Source organism: Amborella trichopoda, chromosome 13 (genome assembly GCF_054954075.1).
Source record: "Amborella trichopoda isolate Santa Cruz 75 chromosome 13, AtrichopodaSantaCruz75HAP2 v2.0, whole genome shotgun sequence".
Lineage (NCBI taxonomy): Eukaryota > Viridiplantae > Streptophyta > Magnoliopsida > Amborellales > Amborellaceae > Amborella > Amborella trichopoda.
The window spans coordinates 1,102,909-1,122,125 of NC_142348.1; the positions used below are offsets into that span (position 1 = coordinate 1,102,909).

The following is a 19,217-nucleotide window of genomic DNA, read 5'->3' on the forward strand; positions in this document are numbered from 1 at the left end:
GCTGGTTCACACTTTAAATCCATTGGATAACTCATTGACACCTTTAATTAAGTGGGACAAAGAATAAATTAGGATTCTACCTAAAAAACGTGTTGCAGCTTAAATGATGAGGCCATACTTTGGGAGAAATAGTTTTGGTGTCAAAACCTTATGATGGGTTGAAAATCTATCTTTATCTCTTGTTATGAAATTTAAAATTTCAAAAAATGTATCGATAAAAAAAAATAAAACATTTAAAAATATTAAAAATAGACAGTCCATCTAACTTGTTATAAGATGCACTATTTTAGGATTTGAATTTCTTGTTTTTTCTTCGTATCCACACATCTCAAGATCAAGATCATTGATTGGAGGGCTCTCCAACATTTGAACACTCTGTTCTAGAGGGGTTTGAGGTACACCTAACTTTAATAGTATACGGTCACAATCTTATATAAACTCTTTCCTTTATTATTATTATTATTTTCCTCCAAAGCTAGAAATCTTTGTGTGTACACCTTGGGATGAAGCATTTTGCTTTTCCTTCTAAAAGAAACACTAAAAATTCGGGATTTGTCGTGTTTAACGAGAGAAATGAAAGAAAATAATGTTGTCCTTTTAAAAGAAAACAAATTTTTTGCTTTGTGTGCATATTTTAAAAGCAACTTCCCTCTGGAGAAGGAAGAAATATTCCAAGATTGCTTCTATGTGAAGCCACAAATGCCATGTCTTCAACGGCCCATATCCATTCCCTACCCAATCGAAGGGCTGAAAATTCATGCCTCAAAGTGCATGTACAACTCGAAAGTCATATAGGATGCTTTAAACTTTGTCAATTATAAAAATATTATACCTCCTACATGGTATAAAACATATGGGACAAAACCTTGGAAGTTATAACCACCACTTAAAGAAGGCAACACAAAAAAGACTAGCAAAATGGATGCTTCCGATGCAAATCAAAGTGTGGAACATGAAAGAAAGGTGTATAGAGCTGCCACCAAAGGGAACTGGAGAATCATAGACAAGTCCTTCAAGGAAGAGCCAAATTACCAAAATGCCCCTATTTCGCCATCAGGGGCGACAATTCTTCACCTAGTTGCACAATGCGATCAAGCGAAAACTCTTGTAAAGGTCCTCGAGGTGGCCACAGAGGATGCACTGAGCTCCAAAAATGACCATGGGAACACTATCCTCCACGAGGCAGCGATAGTAGGGAGCATAGAGATGGCGAAAGCAGTGTGCAGGAAGAAGCAATGCTTGGTCACAGCTCGTAACCACTGCGGGGAGACCCCAGTCTTTCTCGCCGCTATCCATGGTCGTAAGGATGTGTTTTGGTATCTTGCAGTGGAATTGCAGATGTTAGGCCAAATGAGTGACGGTTGTTTGAGAAGGAATGATGGTGCCACCATCCTTCATGCTGCTATGCTTGGAGAATTCTATGGTATATGACAAGAGACTTCTCTTGCGCGCTCTTTCTCTCAAGTATTATTTGTCGCACGTATATATTTTTTGGAAGAATAATTGAATTGAAGAAATTGGAAAAATAAAATGACAGAACAAATAGAATCCATAAATATTGTTAGAGTTTATATGAATTTTTTTGTTTTTTTTTGCTTGCAGATTTGGCATTGGAGATAATAGAGGTGTATCCAACTCTTGGTTTTGCAAGAGATGAGAAGGGGGTCTGGCCTTTGCACATCTTGGCCATGTCTCCAAAGTCATTCAAGAGTGGGACAATTTATTATCCTACAAATGTTGGGGTATCCCCTTCAGTTTTGATGGAAACCATTGGAAAGGTCATCTATTCGAGTATGTATCCTCATATACAAGCATAATTTTAACTTTGGATACACAAATGGGGGGAAGTATGGGTGGGTCGAGTGAATTTTCAAAGGATTTATTGTAAAACATGCTCAAAATATCTATATAAATCCATTGTTTCCTCAGATAAATGAATTTGAAGCTCCGAAAAATAATTTTGAAGAACTAAAATGAATGTTCCAAACAACACTATGAAGTACACATGTTAGATCTTTTTTATTTTCTTCTTCTTCTTCTTTTCTTTCTTTTTCTTTTTTTCTCTCTCTTTTTTTGTCTTTTTTTTTTCAAATTCATTGTCATAGAGATTTGAATGATAGACTTGCAAAATTTTGGATCCAAAATCTAGCTCCGATATAGATTATTGGAGGGTGGATCCACTATAACAATTGCGTCCAACGAGAATATGTTTTTATGTTGTATTTGTATTTATATGTGTGAGAGAGAAGAGAGGGAGAGAGATTTTCTTATAAGCTCTTATTGTTCTACATTTTTCTTTTTATTAATCTAGTTATGCCAGTCTTCGGATTTGAAAGAAGGCAAGTAAATGTTGGAGAGGATATAGAGGAGGCTTCCACACCTACACCCGAACAGCGTCATGCATATCATCAACCAGCCATTTTCCCTTTACAAAGATGCACAGATGGTTTGAAGTCAGGTCCTACACTCTATTACATATTATAACTTGTTTAACATATAGTCTTAAAATACCAATCAATTCAAATTCGGATCAGGCAATTTGGTAATCTAGCAAAAACACAAACAATAAAACTGTTAAAGGAAAGGAGTTTTAGGTTAAAAAAATATCAGACAATTGTCGAATAATAGTGAGAAAGGTAGGAAAGGAAAATATAAGAAAAGGGTTTTAGGGTGGATATGGCCTATTCCAGATACTTTCCCTAGACTGGCCCTCTGACCACTAATTCTCAATTTAGATGGATGGCCTTGTGGACACTAGTTCTCAATTTAGATCGATGATTTCTAATTCATTGTTTTGACAATGACTGCTGATACATTCCTTAGACTGACATTGCGATCACTGATTCTCAATTAGATGGATTGTTCGTATGACTATTGATTCTCAATTGAGATCGGTGATCTCTAAATTACTGGTTTGACAGTGATTGCTGTTGCTGCTGCTACAACTTGAAGCACCAAACTAGTGCATTCCCACCCACAAAAACTACTTTCATGTGTTTGATTCCCAAACGCCAAAACAATTTTAGTCGAAAGAAAATAGTGTTTAGAGCTTCATGAAGAACTCTAGAACCAAGTGTAGAAGGAATTTTGTGATCCTGTGATGCTCCAAACCAAATCAAATTGGGAAGAGATTAATTTTGTGGGAGCAAGGTTGCTGCTCCATGCAATCATTTTACAATAACAAAAAAAGGGTTTGAAATAAGAAAAGGGGGTTTCAAATAATATATTGTTGAAGCATTCTCATTACTTGTGAATCCGTTCCTTGTTAATGTGAAATATGATAATGTAGTTGTGTATGTGCAAGGATACATTCATTTGGGTTCCTTTCAATATAAAACGATAATTGGATTTGCCTTTGCTTTTTTTTTTTTGGCAGGAATTGGATCCATATATCAAGGTAAAGTGGCGATCTCTTATCATTGTGAGAAATCTCAATTGAACTTTTGGGAGAAAGTCCCACATACATATATATATATATATATATATATATATATATATATATATATATATATATATATATATATATATATATATATATATATATATATATATATATATATATATATATATATATATGGAAATGTTTATATAAGGTTGCAATTTTAAAATGTAGAATCACAGATGCACCTCAAAAATCTATTGAAAATGTTGTTTTAATGTTGAAAAGCCTTAGAATCAATCATCTCAACATCGAGATATATGAATATGAAAAAAAAAAGTTTTTGAATCTCGGAAATAGTGCATCTTGCAACACATTATCTAGACCTTCCATTTTCAAGATTTATATATATATATATATATATATATATATATATATATATATATATATATATATATATATATATATATATATATATAGATCTACTTGATTTTAACCATTTTTGAAATCTAAAATTATATATATATATATATATATAAATGCTGAGATTAGCCCACTAGCTCATATGAACATATGAGCCCAACGGCTTAGATTGAATCTGAGCCGATCTGACGGTCACAATGTTATTTTCTATTTTAATTTTAATTTTATTTTCTACAACTCTAAATAACTGAAAATTTTAGGCATGTATTTTTTCATCAAGGTGCACCTAATATAAATATTTTAAAAATAATTTGTAAAAAATAAATTGACCAAAATACCCCCAAAACATTTCAAAGGTATTTTGGTCAATTTATTCCTTGCAAATTATTTTTTTGATATTTTTATTACGTTTCCCTATTTTTGAAGAACACATGCATAAAATTTCAAATTATTTGAATTTGTAGAAAAAAATTAAAATTCAAATACGAAATGAGATCCTGACAGTTAGATCGGCCCAAATTCATTCTGGGCCGTTGGGCTCATATAAACACATATGTTCATGTGAGCCAGTGGGCTAATCTTAGTATTTTTCATATATATATATATATATATATATATATATATATATATATATATATATATATATATATATATATATATATATATATATATATATATATATATATGGATATTATAAACTTCACAACCCTTCAAATTATAAAGGTTCAAGATAGACAGAGTTGTGAAGGGTGAATTTATTAATTTTGTGATATTATAAACTTCACAACCTTTGCTTTCGCTTACCCTCATTACCATCCAAACTTCATCGCGCGGTCACATTTGTCTGGTAGTGTTTCAATTTTCATTTTTTTTCTACAAATCCAAATTACTTGAAAGTTGGAGCGTGTTAGTGAGGCGTACCTAATAAAAATATGAAAAAAATAATTCGTGAAGTATAAATTATCCAAAATACCCCGTTCAATTTATTGGAGTATTTTGGTCAATTTATAATTTACGAATTATATTTTTTCATATTTTTATTAGGTGCACCTCACTAAGATGTGCATATGCTCCAAATTTAGATCGTTTAAATTAGTAAAAAATAAAATAAAAACACTACCGGGCAATTATGACTGTGCGATGAAGCTTGGATGGTGATGAGGATAGGCGAAATCACTGTTCATTTTTGCCTATAGGCATTTTGTTGTATCTTCCATATATATATATATATATATATATATATATATATATATATATATATATATATATATATATATATATATATATATATATATATATATATATATATATATATATATATATATATATATATATATATATATATAGGAAGATGCTGAGATTAGTCCACTAGCTCATATGAACATATTAGGCCATCGGTCTAGATTGAATCTTAATCGATCTGACGGTCACGATCTCATTTTGTAGTTGAATTTTAATTTTTTTTATGAATACAAATAATTTAAAATTTTAGGCGCGCAGTATTCAAATATAGGAGAATCTAATAAAATATCAAAAAAATAATTTGCAAGAAATAAATTAATGAAAATATCCCTGAAACATTTTGGAGATATTTTGATCAATTTATTTTTTGTGAATTAGTTTTAGAATATTTTTATTAGGTGCTCCTTGATGAGAAGAATATACGTCTAAAATTTCAAATTATTTGGATTTGTAGAAAAAACATTAAAATTAAAATATCAAATGAAGTGTCATAACTGTCAGATCAGCCCAGATTCAATCTGGACCGTTGGGATTATATGTTCATATGAACTAATGGGCTAATATTAGCATATATATATATATATATATAGGTAGTTACATTGTATAGCATGTGTGACTTACAATAAATAAAAGATAATATCCTGATACAATGTGCATGATCATGGAAAGATCATCCTATCTAACAAATAAAGGAAAGTAAATACCCAGAGAATATACACAATTTCACAATCATCGTTATCATAGTTAACTGAGCTTTATCCCGACTATTCAGGGTCGATACACAAATCTTGTTGTGCCATTCTACTTTTTCAAGGGCCATAACTTCAGTCTGACCATATGTTACCATATCTCTTCTCTCACTATTGCCATCCATGTCATTTTGGCCCTTCCCATTTCCTTTTTAAAGCTTTTAGTTTGAATCAAATCGCCCCTCCCAATATGGTGGTGTTCCCGATGACTTTGCACATGGCCAAACCACCTAAGTTTAAATAATAAAAAGATGAATGCGCAGTCACTACTTTTACAAACATTTTCAGAGTATTTTCCAACAAAACATCTAATGTCCCTTAACTCTACTACTCTCCCATTAAAGTTGATGTATGTAAGATTTGGATTTTAGGTTGCGGTATACTACATTTTTCATTCTAGTTGAAATGTGTCGGTCCTCCACATCTTTTAAGACGTTAAAATCTAACACATCATTTAAGACAAGGCCAAATCTGTACCATCCCATTTAAATGAATAGTATACATAACTGCGGCGATACTTGTACAAATAAAGTTACCACCTTATATAAGTTTTTTCCACAAAATAATAAATTATATACCTGAAACTGGTAACTAGCAGGATGCCCATGGATCGGACGAGTTTACAGGACAAAGCAAAAGCATGAATGGACAAAAGAACTTGTAAGGGTCATGGTGGAAAGAGACTCGAAGTACAGCTATGAACATGATGGAAAAAATCCACAAAAGAAACATAAATCAAGTTATGTTCATCTCGGTGTCGAATCGACAGAGAATGGGATTGAAAGTCCCCTGATTTTGGCTGTGAAACAAGATATAGTTGAGGCTGTGAAAGAAATTCTGAAAGTTTTCCCGGAGGCCGTAGGGTTCTTAGATAAAGATGGAAAGAATATATTGCTGTTGGCTGCAGAGTACAGAGCAGAGAAAGTATTCAAAATTTTGAGATCAATGGGAAGAGTCACAACAAACATGGTCTTGGGAATTGACAAGGAAGGGAACTCTGTTCTTCATCTTGCAGCTAAGCTTCAATCCTATCGACCTCCACATATACGTGGGAGCTCTCAACATATGCAATGGGAAATACTTTGGTACAAGGTAAAGCTTATTACCGAATCACCTAAACATTTATACCTCTCTTTCTCTCTCTCGACTGGATGCATCTGATAAGGCGAGGTTGCGTTTTCCCGAGCTCTGTGTACAATTGGAGGATGCTAAAAAATTTAAAAAAATTCTAGAAAATCCTAAAGAATGTGGGACTGATCTCTCATTTTTTATATGCGATTTCTATGTCTTTAGCAAAGATTCTAGATCTCAATACACTCCGTGCCAGATAGATGCCAAAAAGCACAAACAAGAAAAACACAATAGTGAGTGTTTTTTTTTCTATAAAACTCTATTTTTATATTTACTCTTTCTAAGATTGTTGTGTTGAATGCTCCAAATTATAAATCTGTTCTTTTTAGAGCCATTTTTACAAATACTTTTTTAAGCTTATTTGACCTTTTTAAAGGTTGTTTCTTGTTTTATTTTGCTTTTATTATATTTTCTTATTTTAAAATTTTTCTCTTTTTTTTTGGTTTTTAATTTATTAAAAGCTTCTTTGCCTTGTGCATGACTCGCCCGAGTGCTTAGCACATGGCTGCAATACTCGGCTTGGCCAAGGGCCTGAGTACCTGGGCCATGTCGATTTTCTTACCTGGATAGGTCATAAATCGAAAAATGTTAAAGCGTGAAAATTAACCAATTCATTTGAACATGGTTCCTAGACGGCTTCTCTCTTCCGATAAAAGAGAAAATCTTTAAATACGTTTATTTAAGGCGTCTTCATCCCTTACAAAATCCATTAAGAAGGTCAACGCATCCCAATTAATATTGGAGATGTTTATTTTTAAAATTTCATTTGGTACCTCCTCAAATGATATTATCAAAATTACCCAAATTCTTCTGGCACCTTATACAAGCAAGAGTATTTTACTTATTATACCTAAGAGGTCCGGACCAAACGATGAGAGTACCCCTATTTGTTCAAGGTGGGTCAAATTTATAAAATACACCTACTTTTTTAAGGTTGAAAACCCTAAAAACGAAAATTTTGGCATTTCTTGAGATACTTTTTTAAGAAAATATCTGTTTGAAATGAAATTAAAAAGTAGACCCACAAATGTTAATTGGGATGATTTTATGCGTTTAATAATTTTGTGAGGTTCTTTAACTTCTAAAATTATATTTTCCCAAAAAATGGTTCTTATTAAAAGATTTAAGATTAGATCAATATTTGGCCAAGATATTTTGCATCTAATACATCCTAATGATTTATTCAAATATTTATGTGCATAGTAGGCAAAACATAATGGCTTCAGGTTCCAAATTATACTCAATTGATGCTTAATTATGGAACTCCAAATGTGTTTAAAAATTGCCATGGCGATTGCTTTTCCTTAGGATGGGAGAAACACCTATATTTTTAATTGTAAATTATCACAAAGCAGTCGCATATTTTGAATTTGATGGTAAAATGGTCTTCCCTCATAATTTGTCCTGTTCATTTTAAAGGATTAACTTTCTCCATGGGAATAATAGAATATTGATGACACCTCATTTCAACATGTAAACAATAACATGAACTAGAAAATTGCTTTTTATTGGATCCAAATTTATTTTTGAAACATACTTCGCTACTTTATTCATTCAATATGTTGTTGAACTATATTCTTGATCAATGTCGTAAAAACGTTTTAAGATGGAACCCGCCTTCCTTCTAAAAAAATAAAGTTTAGTGAAAAAAAAAAAAAAAAAAGAATTTACAGAAAATAATAGTAAGAAGAAAATTTTAATGAGTTGCCCAGTAAACCCTAAAATACAATGGAGCATATACACTATGCTCCCGTACGTGCACTTTTTCCTTTGGGCAAAACAACTAATTGGATTGGAAGGTTATTTTGATCTAAAACTTTAGCATCCACTTAAGAGTCACCTGTTGATTATGTAATCTTTTTTTTGTTTTATTTTTTAATTATTCAACCCTCAGATTTCACCCCACAAAAATTGGATGGTTTCTATTCAATCATGAGATGTTTATTTAGGCACATATAATGGGCAATTTGGAAAGAATTTTTCTTTTTTTTTCAGAGAATAGCCCTATGTTGAATAGATCACTCCGAGATGGGGTTTTACCCAAGGGAGTAAATGAGCAGTATGTTTCTGCCGCAGCCCAAAATCTTTTGGCAAATAGAACAAAAATAACTTAATTTTTGTGCAGATTGTGAAGCACGTTTGCCCCCCTTGCATAATCCCACATAAGAACTTGGAAGGGCAAACAGCTCGAGAGTTGTTCACAGTTACTCATAATGGGCTCTTGAAAGAAGGTGAGCAATGGCTGAAAGAAGGGGCAAAATCATGCATGATTGTGTCCACCCTCATTGCCACCATTTTGTATGCGACATGCTTCGCAGTGCCTGGAGGCAACCAACCCAATGGCCTACCTAACTTCTTACATAACAGTAGTTTCAGAATCTACATGGACTACTTAGAGTGGTCCCTCTTTGCCTCCTCATTATCCTTAGCATTTTTCACCTCAATCTTGACCACAAGATATGAGGAAGAAGACTTCTATTTTATGCTGCCTATGAAATACATTGTTGCTGCCACCTGCCTCTTTTTATCAACAATAGGTGGTGTTGCCATCTTTTCTTATGCCTATATTCTCCAAACTGATGGGATATTCACTTCTTCACATGTGGTTGGCAAGATATCCTTCTTCATTTCAATGACTTCCCAAATTTTTGTGTACATTGATTCCTTAATATCCACAATTATGTATTGTGTGCTTATTTTGTTTGAAGAATTGGGTAAGAGGATAAGGTTTTAGCAAGTTAGTGGCTTGATGAGGAACTTTGTTGAGTGGATAGAAAGGGTTTTTTTTTTTGGTTCTTGGTTTTTTCTAGTTAGAATTTCTCTAGAAAACACTTGATTCCATATAAGGTTTGGGTTGTATGTGTGGATTTTACATGTTATATTAAATGTGTGATGCCAGTGGTTGATTATTAGAACCTGTTTTTTTTATGAGAATGTTTCTTTGTTGTCCACGTTATTTATGTTGTGCGTGGAAGCTCTAAACCCGACGGTTATTTTTGGCAAATAAAATATGAGAAAAATAGTTTTGGCAACAAGGAAAAAAAATAAAGCAGGATCGAAATAACAAAAAAAGAGAATATCCAAATTTATGTGGTTTGTCACAGATGCGACTATATCCCTGGGCACAACAAACTAACATCCACTATACCAATAAAAGTTGCATCATAGATTTTGGGACATAGAGTTACTACTATAACCCTCGACAAAATCCAGCTAAGCAAATCCTTTTAGATCCGCTCTCTCGATCGGCACTACTGTCGATCTCTTATCTTTATTCCTTAGCTAGATTATTGTCCAGGAATAGAACTTGAACTTTCTCGAACAAAAAGCGGAAACCACCTAAAATCTCAATGGGAACCACTTTTCAACAACAAGCCAGCCTCTTAATCTATAGGTGACACCTATTGCAATATTTCTCTTCATAGAAGCTCTCTTCTATCAAAGGGGAGACCTTGCCTCTCATGTATTTGAGGCCCCTACCTGTCTTTTTCTATAGGAAACCACCTTTTCCATATGGTGACCCAAGTAGGCACACATATTCTTTCTTCTTTCATCTTATATATATAAGATTAGGAATCCATACTAAATAGAAAACTTCCGAGAGATGTTACATATATCTCAAAAACCAAAAGATATACCCATGAACCCATCAAGAAATACTATGGTACAAGATTAAGAAATATTGTTGTACAAAGCAAATCTTATTACCAAATCACCTAAACATTTATATTAAGCTAAGAGCGTATGCGTGCACACATACACCCATACACACTCTCTCTCTCTTGACTGGTTGAGCTTTCTAGAGCTGTATGTACAATTAGAGGATACTAAAAAATTTAAAAAACTTGTTAAAAATCATAAAGAATATGGGATTGATCTATCATTTTTTATATGTTATTTCTATGTCTTTAGCTAATATTCTAGATTTTAATACACCCAATGCCAAATAGATGCCAAAAAGCATAAACCATAAAAACACAATAGTGAGTATTTTTTACTATAAATCATTATTTTTATATTTTATCATTTTTTTAAATTTTTGTTAAATGCCCCCAGTATAAATCTGCTTTTTCTAGATGCATTTTTCCTAATACTTTTTTTAAGTTTATTTGTCCTTCTTAAGGTTGTTTCTTGTTTTATTTTGATTTTAATATATTTTCTTATTTTTGAATTTTTCTCTTTCTTTGTTTTCAATTTATTGAAGGCTTCTTCACCCTGTGCATGACTATCTTGAGTCCTCAGCATAGTTATGGAGCGCCCAACTAGGGTGGCACTCCTGCTCCGGAACCCAGTTCTGGTGCTCCATAGCCGGGATCTCAATCGAAACTCTTTCCTTACTTTTGGGAGCTTGTTCCTATTTTTAGGATTCTCGATCCCGTTCACAACGCAGCTCGCTCCCGATACTGCACAGAACGTGCTCTTTAAATTTTAGGATCTTGTTCCTGAATAAATTAGATCCCTGCTCCCAGAATGTTAGAAGCGCGATCCCTACATTTTCGGAACTCCATCCCTATTTTCCTGAAACATCCTAAAAGAAACTTTTTAAATAAAATTAATTTTTAAAATAAAATAATTATATTTAAGACAAATTTTCATAAAAGTGGAGTTCTACAATGGAAGAGAGGACTAATCATACACAAAAAACGATCCTTCCTTGAATGGAGCTCGATCCTTTCCAGATAGGAACACGGTCATTCTTATATGGGGGCGCGATCATGTTGTCGATGGGAGCACGATCCTAATGAATATGGGAACGCGGTCCCATTTGATACGGAAAGAGTTTCTGTTAAATAGGGATCTCGATCTCGATGTGTTGGGAACGTGCTCCCTGCTCATACGGGATCTCGATCCGCTACTTTTACCCTTATCGGAACTCGCTCCTCGAGCTCCGGAGCTTTGGGCAGACATCGTTTCGACGCTCCCTCTCCTGGAACCGAGCCGCTCCCGCTCCCGCTCCTGCTCCCGATAAGTATGGTCCTCAAGACTCGGCCTGGCAGAGGGCCAAGTACCTTGGCCGAGTTGATTTTCTTACCTAAGACATCAATAGGAAAATGTTTAAGTGTGAAAATTAACCGATTCATTTGAACATGGTTCTAAGATGGTCTATGTATTCCAATAAAAGAGAAAATCATTGAATACAAAAAAGGAGACTATTATTTAAGGCGTCATGATCCCTTACAAACAAAATTAATTAAGGAGGCCAACACATCCCAAAGGCATTTATTTTTAATTTTTAATTTTTACAAGGTACCTCTTCAAATGATATTATAAAAAATAGCTAAATTCTCCTCATACCTTGTACAAAGAGGAGTATTTTAATAATTACACTTAAGAGATCCAAACCAAATAATGAGATCACTTCTATTTGTTCAAGGTTGATCAAATTACTAAAATACTCCTACTTGTTTAAGGTTGGAAACCCTAAACAGGGCAATTTTAGTATTTCTTAAGATATTTTTTTGAGAAAATATCTCTTTGAAATGAAATTAAAATGTAGATCTGTTAATTGGGATGATTTGATGCGTTTAATAATATTTTGCGGGTCATTGACTTCTAAAATTATATTTTCCCTAAAAATGGCTCTCATTAAAAGATTTACGATTATATCAATATTTGGCCAAGATATTTTTCCTCTAACACATACTATTTCAAACCAAAAAATGATTGATTTAAATATTTATGTGCATAGTAGGCAAAAATAACGGCTTCAGGTTCCAAATTATACTCAATTGATGCCAGCTCATTGATTTAGTGTTAGAACTAGACTGGTGACCAATAATACCCAATCTAGATTGGTTACTTCTGATCTAGATTAGCTATTTCTCAAACATTGATATCACTTTACATACTGATATTGTTTAATGGTGAAACACTAGTGTTGGTATGAACCACTGTTTTGTTCCTTTCAAACCTGGAGAGAAATTATTATTTCATGCTTTCCTCTATCATGATTTTCTAAAATTAATAAAGAATAGTAAAAAATTTTCACGACAGACCCTCCTTTTTCCCTTAAAGTAGAATGTTTAGTCAAAATTTTAAACATTGTTTTAAGACTCGGCCGGCACGACTCGGACTCGGCTGAGTAACTCGGCCTTGCCTTATGGGTGAGGTGAGTTTACCTCAAGTTACACGATACATGATATCTTAACTCGGAATCGGTCGAGCAACACGGTTTATGGGCATTTTCAATTGCAAGGCAGTAAGGGTTCGAATCCTTTCGTTGAAATTTTTTTTCTTCTATTTTTTTTTTTCCTTAAGTAAAACGGGAGTTCAAAAAAAGTTGATCAAGAAGAGAACTCGAACATACCACCTCTTGTAAAATGAGTTTTTTTCTTTTTTTCTTAAGTAAACGGGAGTTAAGAAAAACGTTGACAAAGAAGAGAACTCGAACAAACCTTCCCTTGCAAGAGGACATTTAAAAATAAGAGTATGTATATGTTTATAGACTATGCTTTTGTAAAAAACAATAGAAAGTAAGGGAATGTATATATTAATAGACTATGCTTTTGTAAAGAAAATAGAAACAAAAAATTGGATTGACCGGGTCTAAGGATTCGAACCCCAATCATTTGGCATAGAAGAACTCGAGGCCAAGGAGCTAACTGTCATGCCACAAAAATGAAGACTATTATTGAGTTCAAGGTACTACTAATACTCACTCTTAAGCTTCTTTATATTTGCATTTCAAAGCAACTCTTTATTTGTACAGACCTCAACATCTACTCAGCTTTTATTTTATCTCATGCTTTTCATAACGTAGGGGTCTTTCACTCCTTCTCATAACGCATGACACATTCAATGTGTACCCTCTTTTACTTCTTACTTGTAGAATTTTTTGGAACTCAGAAAAATATTGAATATATAAAATTCTTGCTTTTCATGGACAAAAGTGGTTAAATGCTAAAATGAGGTGATGGACCACAGTGTGAACATAAACTGTTAAAATATTTCATAATGGATTGGCATCATACCCTATTTCACCCTGATTTTTTCTACCTCAAAAGACCCATTCTCTCTTTCTCTCAACCCAACCCCTCTCTCTGCTTTTTCCGACGGGCTCACGCCTATTTATACAAAAAGATAAACCGCATCTTGCACCATCTTTGTTCGGCGGTAAGATCAACCGCCTCTCCGATGCACCGTCTCTAGAGAGGCGGAAAGTGTGTGTGTGTGAGAGAGAGGAGCAACACTTAAGGGGAGGTGATCTCTCTCTCTCTTTCTGTCTCATCTGGGGTCCATTGACCTCTATACATAATTTTGGTTAACTAATGCAATTGAGGAAAATTTTAAAGGGGTTAATGTACTTTTGCCTCGTGGATGTATTCCAGCATTTAAGAAAGACAACTTTATATAAAGCTGAGGAAACAATCAAATTATTCACCAGAAGCCAAAACTTTATATAAAGCTGAGGAAACAATCAAATTATTCACCAGAAGCTATTGTTTTAATACCTAAATATCCTCAAATTGATCATCTTGACATCAAGGTGCATGAACATGAGAAAAAAATGGATTTCAAGTTTTGAAAATAATGTATTTTTTAATGTAGTTTTGGACAGTAAATTTTCAAAATTTTCATGTTTTCATATATCTACTCGATCTATACCATTTTTGAAGATTTAAATTTAATAGATAAAGATGACAATATATTTTAAGGCAATCACAAAGATTTTCAATATTGAAACTATATTTCATGATATCATTTAAAGGTGCGCTTTATTTTGATTGTTTAGAGCCTTGGATCTATACAAACCATACCCTTTATTGAAAGGGGCACTAGTAATAAGAAACCGGCGATTTTCGATCCAGGTCGTCAATCTGAATATGGCACTGGACAGGAACAAATTGGTTCTGAAACTATATAGGTCCCGATCTGGTTCCCCTCTAAAACACCCCTTCTCAATTTTTTTTTTTTTTTTTTTGTAGCTTATCTTATGTTTTCCGTGGTCCCGCCCAAATCTCCAACCCATAAAATTCTTTTTCATCTCTCTTTCTTGTAAAGAGATATACGCTATCCATTCCTTTTATTAAAGGAGAGATAAAGAGAGAGATAGGGTCATGATATCTAGTACTTCAAAATATTAATAACACCACCAAATATAATTGCTGTTATATAATTATCATAACATAATGGTAATGGTGAATTAGTATGTAAAGTATATGTAAATTTATATACACATGCACATTAGTATGCAATGTATACACATGCACATTAGTATGCAATGTATACACATGCACATTATCATGATATCAATTGTAGTATTAATGTTTAGGAAGGGTTACTCTTTTCCTTCATGTCTCTTATTCTATTTTAACAAAGATAGACTTTTTATTTGTGTTTGATTTATTGAATTTTATTATTAATTACTTTATTAGATGTAATAGATATCCTCAATATAGTTTACCATATATATCATCACAACTACGTACATATTTATACGGAGCTTAAAATTTTAGGTAAACTATGAAATGCTCTACTTATATGTAAAAATTATAAAGGTCGGCCAATCTGTTTATTTGTTTCCAAAATTATCCCTCAATCAACCAGAACTTATTTTTGACTTTTTTTTTTTTTTGTAGTTTTTTTGTTAGCAGGGTAGTGTCAAGTTTAGAGCACTACCCTACTAACAAAAAAATAAAATAAAAAAATCAATTCGGTTGATAGAGGGGCAATTTTAAAAAAAGGCCGATTGACCGACCTTCTGCCTATAAGCGCATTTTGTATTTTACCTGAAATTTTAGATTTTGTACGTACATCACTCTAGTGAGTATAAAAGTTTATCCAAATCAATCTCCTAACCTTGAAAACAATTTCTTGATGGACACTTGTTACCAAACCTGCTCATGTTTCATATATTTCGATGTATCCAAAGTTATTATCCTCATTTTAGAAATGTTTATTCCTTATTTGTTTCCAAACCATATGCCACCTTCACAAAGCTTTAATTTAGCCTTGAACTTCTTGCTCATGGTTTCTTTGGTTTTGATGCTTGGCTTTAGGGATTAAACCACAGGGTTCCGGAGCGTGTCATTGCATCACTGCATTGAATTAGCTCATATTCCGGAGCGTGTCATTGCATCACTGCATTGAATTAGCTCATATCAAGTGTCTTTGCAAATTGAAAGAGCATCACTTTAAAGTGATGATTTCATTACATGCCCACCTTAAAATTTACCTCCTTTTTCCATGTTTATTGGGAAGATAGAAACTTACAGCCGGTGTTTAGAAACTCGCCTCGGGCCAGGCAGCTTTGGCTAGAGGCGCATTACTAGGCGAGTCTGAGTGGACTTGCTCGTGTATTGTACAAGGTTAGGCCTAAAATAAAATAAAATAAAATAAAATAAAAAAAAAAAAAAAAAAAAAAATATATATATATATATATATATATATATATATATATATATATATATATATATATATATATGGTTGTGGTTTCTATAAGGTTGCAACCTTAAACAATCGAATAAAATTTGATCATAATATATAATTTTGATGTAAAATATTCTTAGAATTATCTCAAAATCTATTTTCATATATAATTATAAAATTTTAAACTCCAAAAATGTTTAAAATGAAGTAGATCTAAAAACATATGACAATTTTCAAAAGGACCGTCTAGATAACGTGATGTAAGATGCACTATTTATAGGACTCAAAATCCATTTTTCTTTCATAATCATACATCTCGATGTCGAGATGCTGAATAAGAGAGTTTTTCAACATTAAAACAACCTTTTCTGATGGATTTTTTTAGTGTATCTGTAGTTCTATATTTTAAGGTTGCAACCTTATATAAACTTTTTCCTATATATATATAATAATAATAATAATAATAATAATAATAATAGTAATAATAAAATAAATATGGAGGTAGTAAAAGCTCAATAAAAATAAAAACAACCTCAAATATTCTGAATAAGCTTAAAAATGTATAAAAAATAGATCTAAAAGGCATTGATTTATAGTTGAGGATCTTTTAGAAAAAAATTAAAAAAAAAGGATAATATAAAAATATGGATTACGGCTAAAAAGGCTCACCAAAGTTTTCCAGAAATTTCAAAATTATATACAAAAACACTTGTACAAAAATTGCATACAGTTTTATTTTTTTTAGGAAGAAGGACTTATTCTGTTTATGTGCCCCAAGTTGTAAGGAAGAGTTGGGGGCAACTCGCCCTCGCCGTATGGCCACACTGAGCAACTTGGGCGAGTCTGTGTGGATTGGTCGAGTCTCGTAGCACTAGTTAAAGCTTATCCCTCACCTAAATTGGTTTTTTCCTAGCAAGAACAAGAATTGGATAATTGAAGTGGCTCAATAGTGATTTACCCAAAAAAAAAAAATGTGGCTCAATAGTGATTTACTCAAAAAAATAAAATAAAATAAAATGTGGCTCAATAGTGATAACAATAGGATTATACGACTTCCAAGGGAGAAATGTTCTTAAGCAAAAAACATTCCTATATTGAGATTGGGTGTGCGAAACTTTAAATAATTAAAACAAGACGGACCTCCAAACTCTGACCCAACGAAGCAGTCGCAGTGATGGAAACATAAAAAATCTATTTTAACTGCAAATTATAAAATTAAAGTTTTAAAATAATGTACATCGAGCAGATCTATAACTACTTGAAATGTTTGAAAATAGACGATTCAAATAATATGCTACAAGGTACATAACTTGAAGTTCTTTTTTATTATCTAGACACCTTGAGGTCGAGATGTTCAATTTGAGTATGTACAGCATGTTTCTATGGGTTTTAAAGGTGCTCTTTACTTCAATAATATAAGGTTGATATTCACCTAGATATTCACCCAAAAAAAAACAGTTGATACCTTATCTAAACTTTTTCTTAAGATGAGGTGGGAGAGGGAGAGAAGGGGTGGGGGAGGCGCGAGTACATTAACCCATCACATAAAATAATTCAACAAATCAACATATTCTGTCAAATATCTCTTTGGTTCCCTGAACATCTTGAACCACCTTAGCAATTTCCTAAAACATTCCACAGAACTCTAGAAACCCCTAATTTTCATAATGATGGAAAATATCCATTTTAATCGTTGAATTGAAAGGCGTTATCTACCAATTATTCAATTAATTTCTAATAATTGAGCAGCGGAAGTATTAGCGGGAAGTATGTATTTGAAGATCTGTATCCAAGTGAGACATTTCAGTGAGATGGGCAAGATGTGAATGAGTTTTCGCACAAAATGAGCGCTTTATTGGGCACCTATAATCCATGAAACAAACATGAGAAAGCAGTATCGTCACGGGATATCTCTCTCCACAAGAGAGATTTCTCCCCAACCAAATGCATAGAGTTACTCAAACCAGTCCCAACTCCACTCTACCAAGTATTCTACGTTGGAAATGTAGTTATGAAGAGAAGCGAGGGAGAGAAGGCATATGTTATTCTTGCATGTGGTTCATGAGTTGGCCCACTTTAATTTTATTTTGTTTCTCTTTTGTTTTTTTCTTTTTTTTTTTCTTTTATACTTTTTATTTTCAATTGACCCTCCTTTTCTCCGGTCTTAGTTCTTACCAAGGATAGAATTTTCATATGCCTCTTTAACAAGAAATCCCTTGCTCCTCTAACAAGAAATCTCTAATCCAAAGTAGATTAAAGCCCTAAACACTCATTGGCAAACAAAAAAAAGTAATGGAGATTAAAGCCCTAAACACTTTTTGGTTCCCCACAAACTTCATATATCCTGTCGACCAAAATTCTCTTTCAAATTTATCTTTGGTGAACCATATCAATTAGACATCTCTATAACCTTGATTTCCTTGGCTTATTTAGTAAAGACTTTCAAGCAAAAAGATTATCTGTTCCTTTGGGAGCATTAGTGAAATCACTCCTCCCAAAAAAACAAAATAAAAAAAATAAAAAAAATGCATTTTTATATGTTCATAAAACATAATATCTTTAAATTGTGTGGAGACACCCAAAATCATGAATACTCAAGTCCAACTATTAAAAATTTGAAATAGGTTGTTTCACTTGGAAAATAATCATCTAGTGATTATAAAAGTCGACCCCAAAATTTCAGGTTGTTAAGATTCAATTGAGCAGCTCTTTTGCTTGAGGGAGTAAGTGCACATAATGCTCCCCCAAGGTAGCATGATATGCGTGATCCAATTTTGCTTAAAGAAAATTGTGTCATGCAGGCTGGACCGCGTTTCTATATATGAGGTTAAGAAAGTGTAAAGCATCAATCTTAAAGATAGATGCAAATAGGTGTTCCATCTAAAATCAATAGAAATTAAGAGGCCAAATGTTTTCTTACTAGA

At 32.9% G+C, this 19,217-nt stretch overlaps 1 protein-coding gene across 2 annotated transcripts; it reads left to right on the forward strand.

Annotated features, from left to right (window-relative positions):
- Positions 1-853: 853 nt before the first annotated feature.
- LOC18437457 (uncharacterized) lies at positions 854-9,851 on the forward strand. 2 transcript variants are annotated; one of them, XR_016047853.1, is made up of 6 exons: positions 854-1,423; positions 1,603-1,791; positions 2,312-2,453; positions 3,377-3,397; positions 6,392-6,885; positions 9,050-9,851. XR_016047853.1 is itself a non-coding variant. In XM_020669194.2 (6 exons), exons 1-6 carry the CDS (start codon positions 919-921, stop codon positions 9,656-9,658), a joined length of 1,965 nt encoding a protein of 654 aa, XP_020524853.1. In that variant the 5' UTR covers positions 854-918; the 3' UTR covers positions 9,659-9,851. The 2 variants fall into 2 exon arrangements, 1 of the variants encoding a protein (XP_020524853.1); XM_020669194.2 differs by having other exon boundaries at positions 2,312-2,458.
- The last annotated feature ends 9,366 nt before the right edge of the window (positions 9,852-19,217 follow it).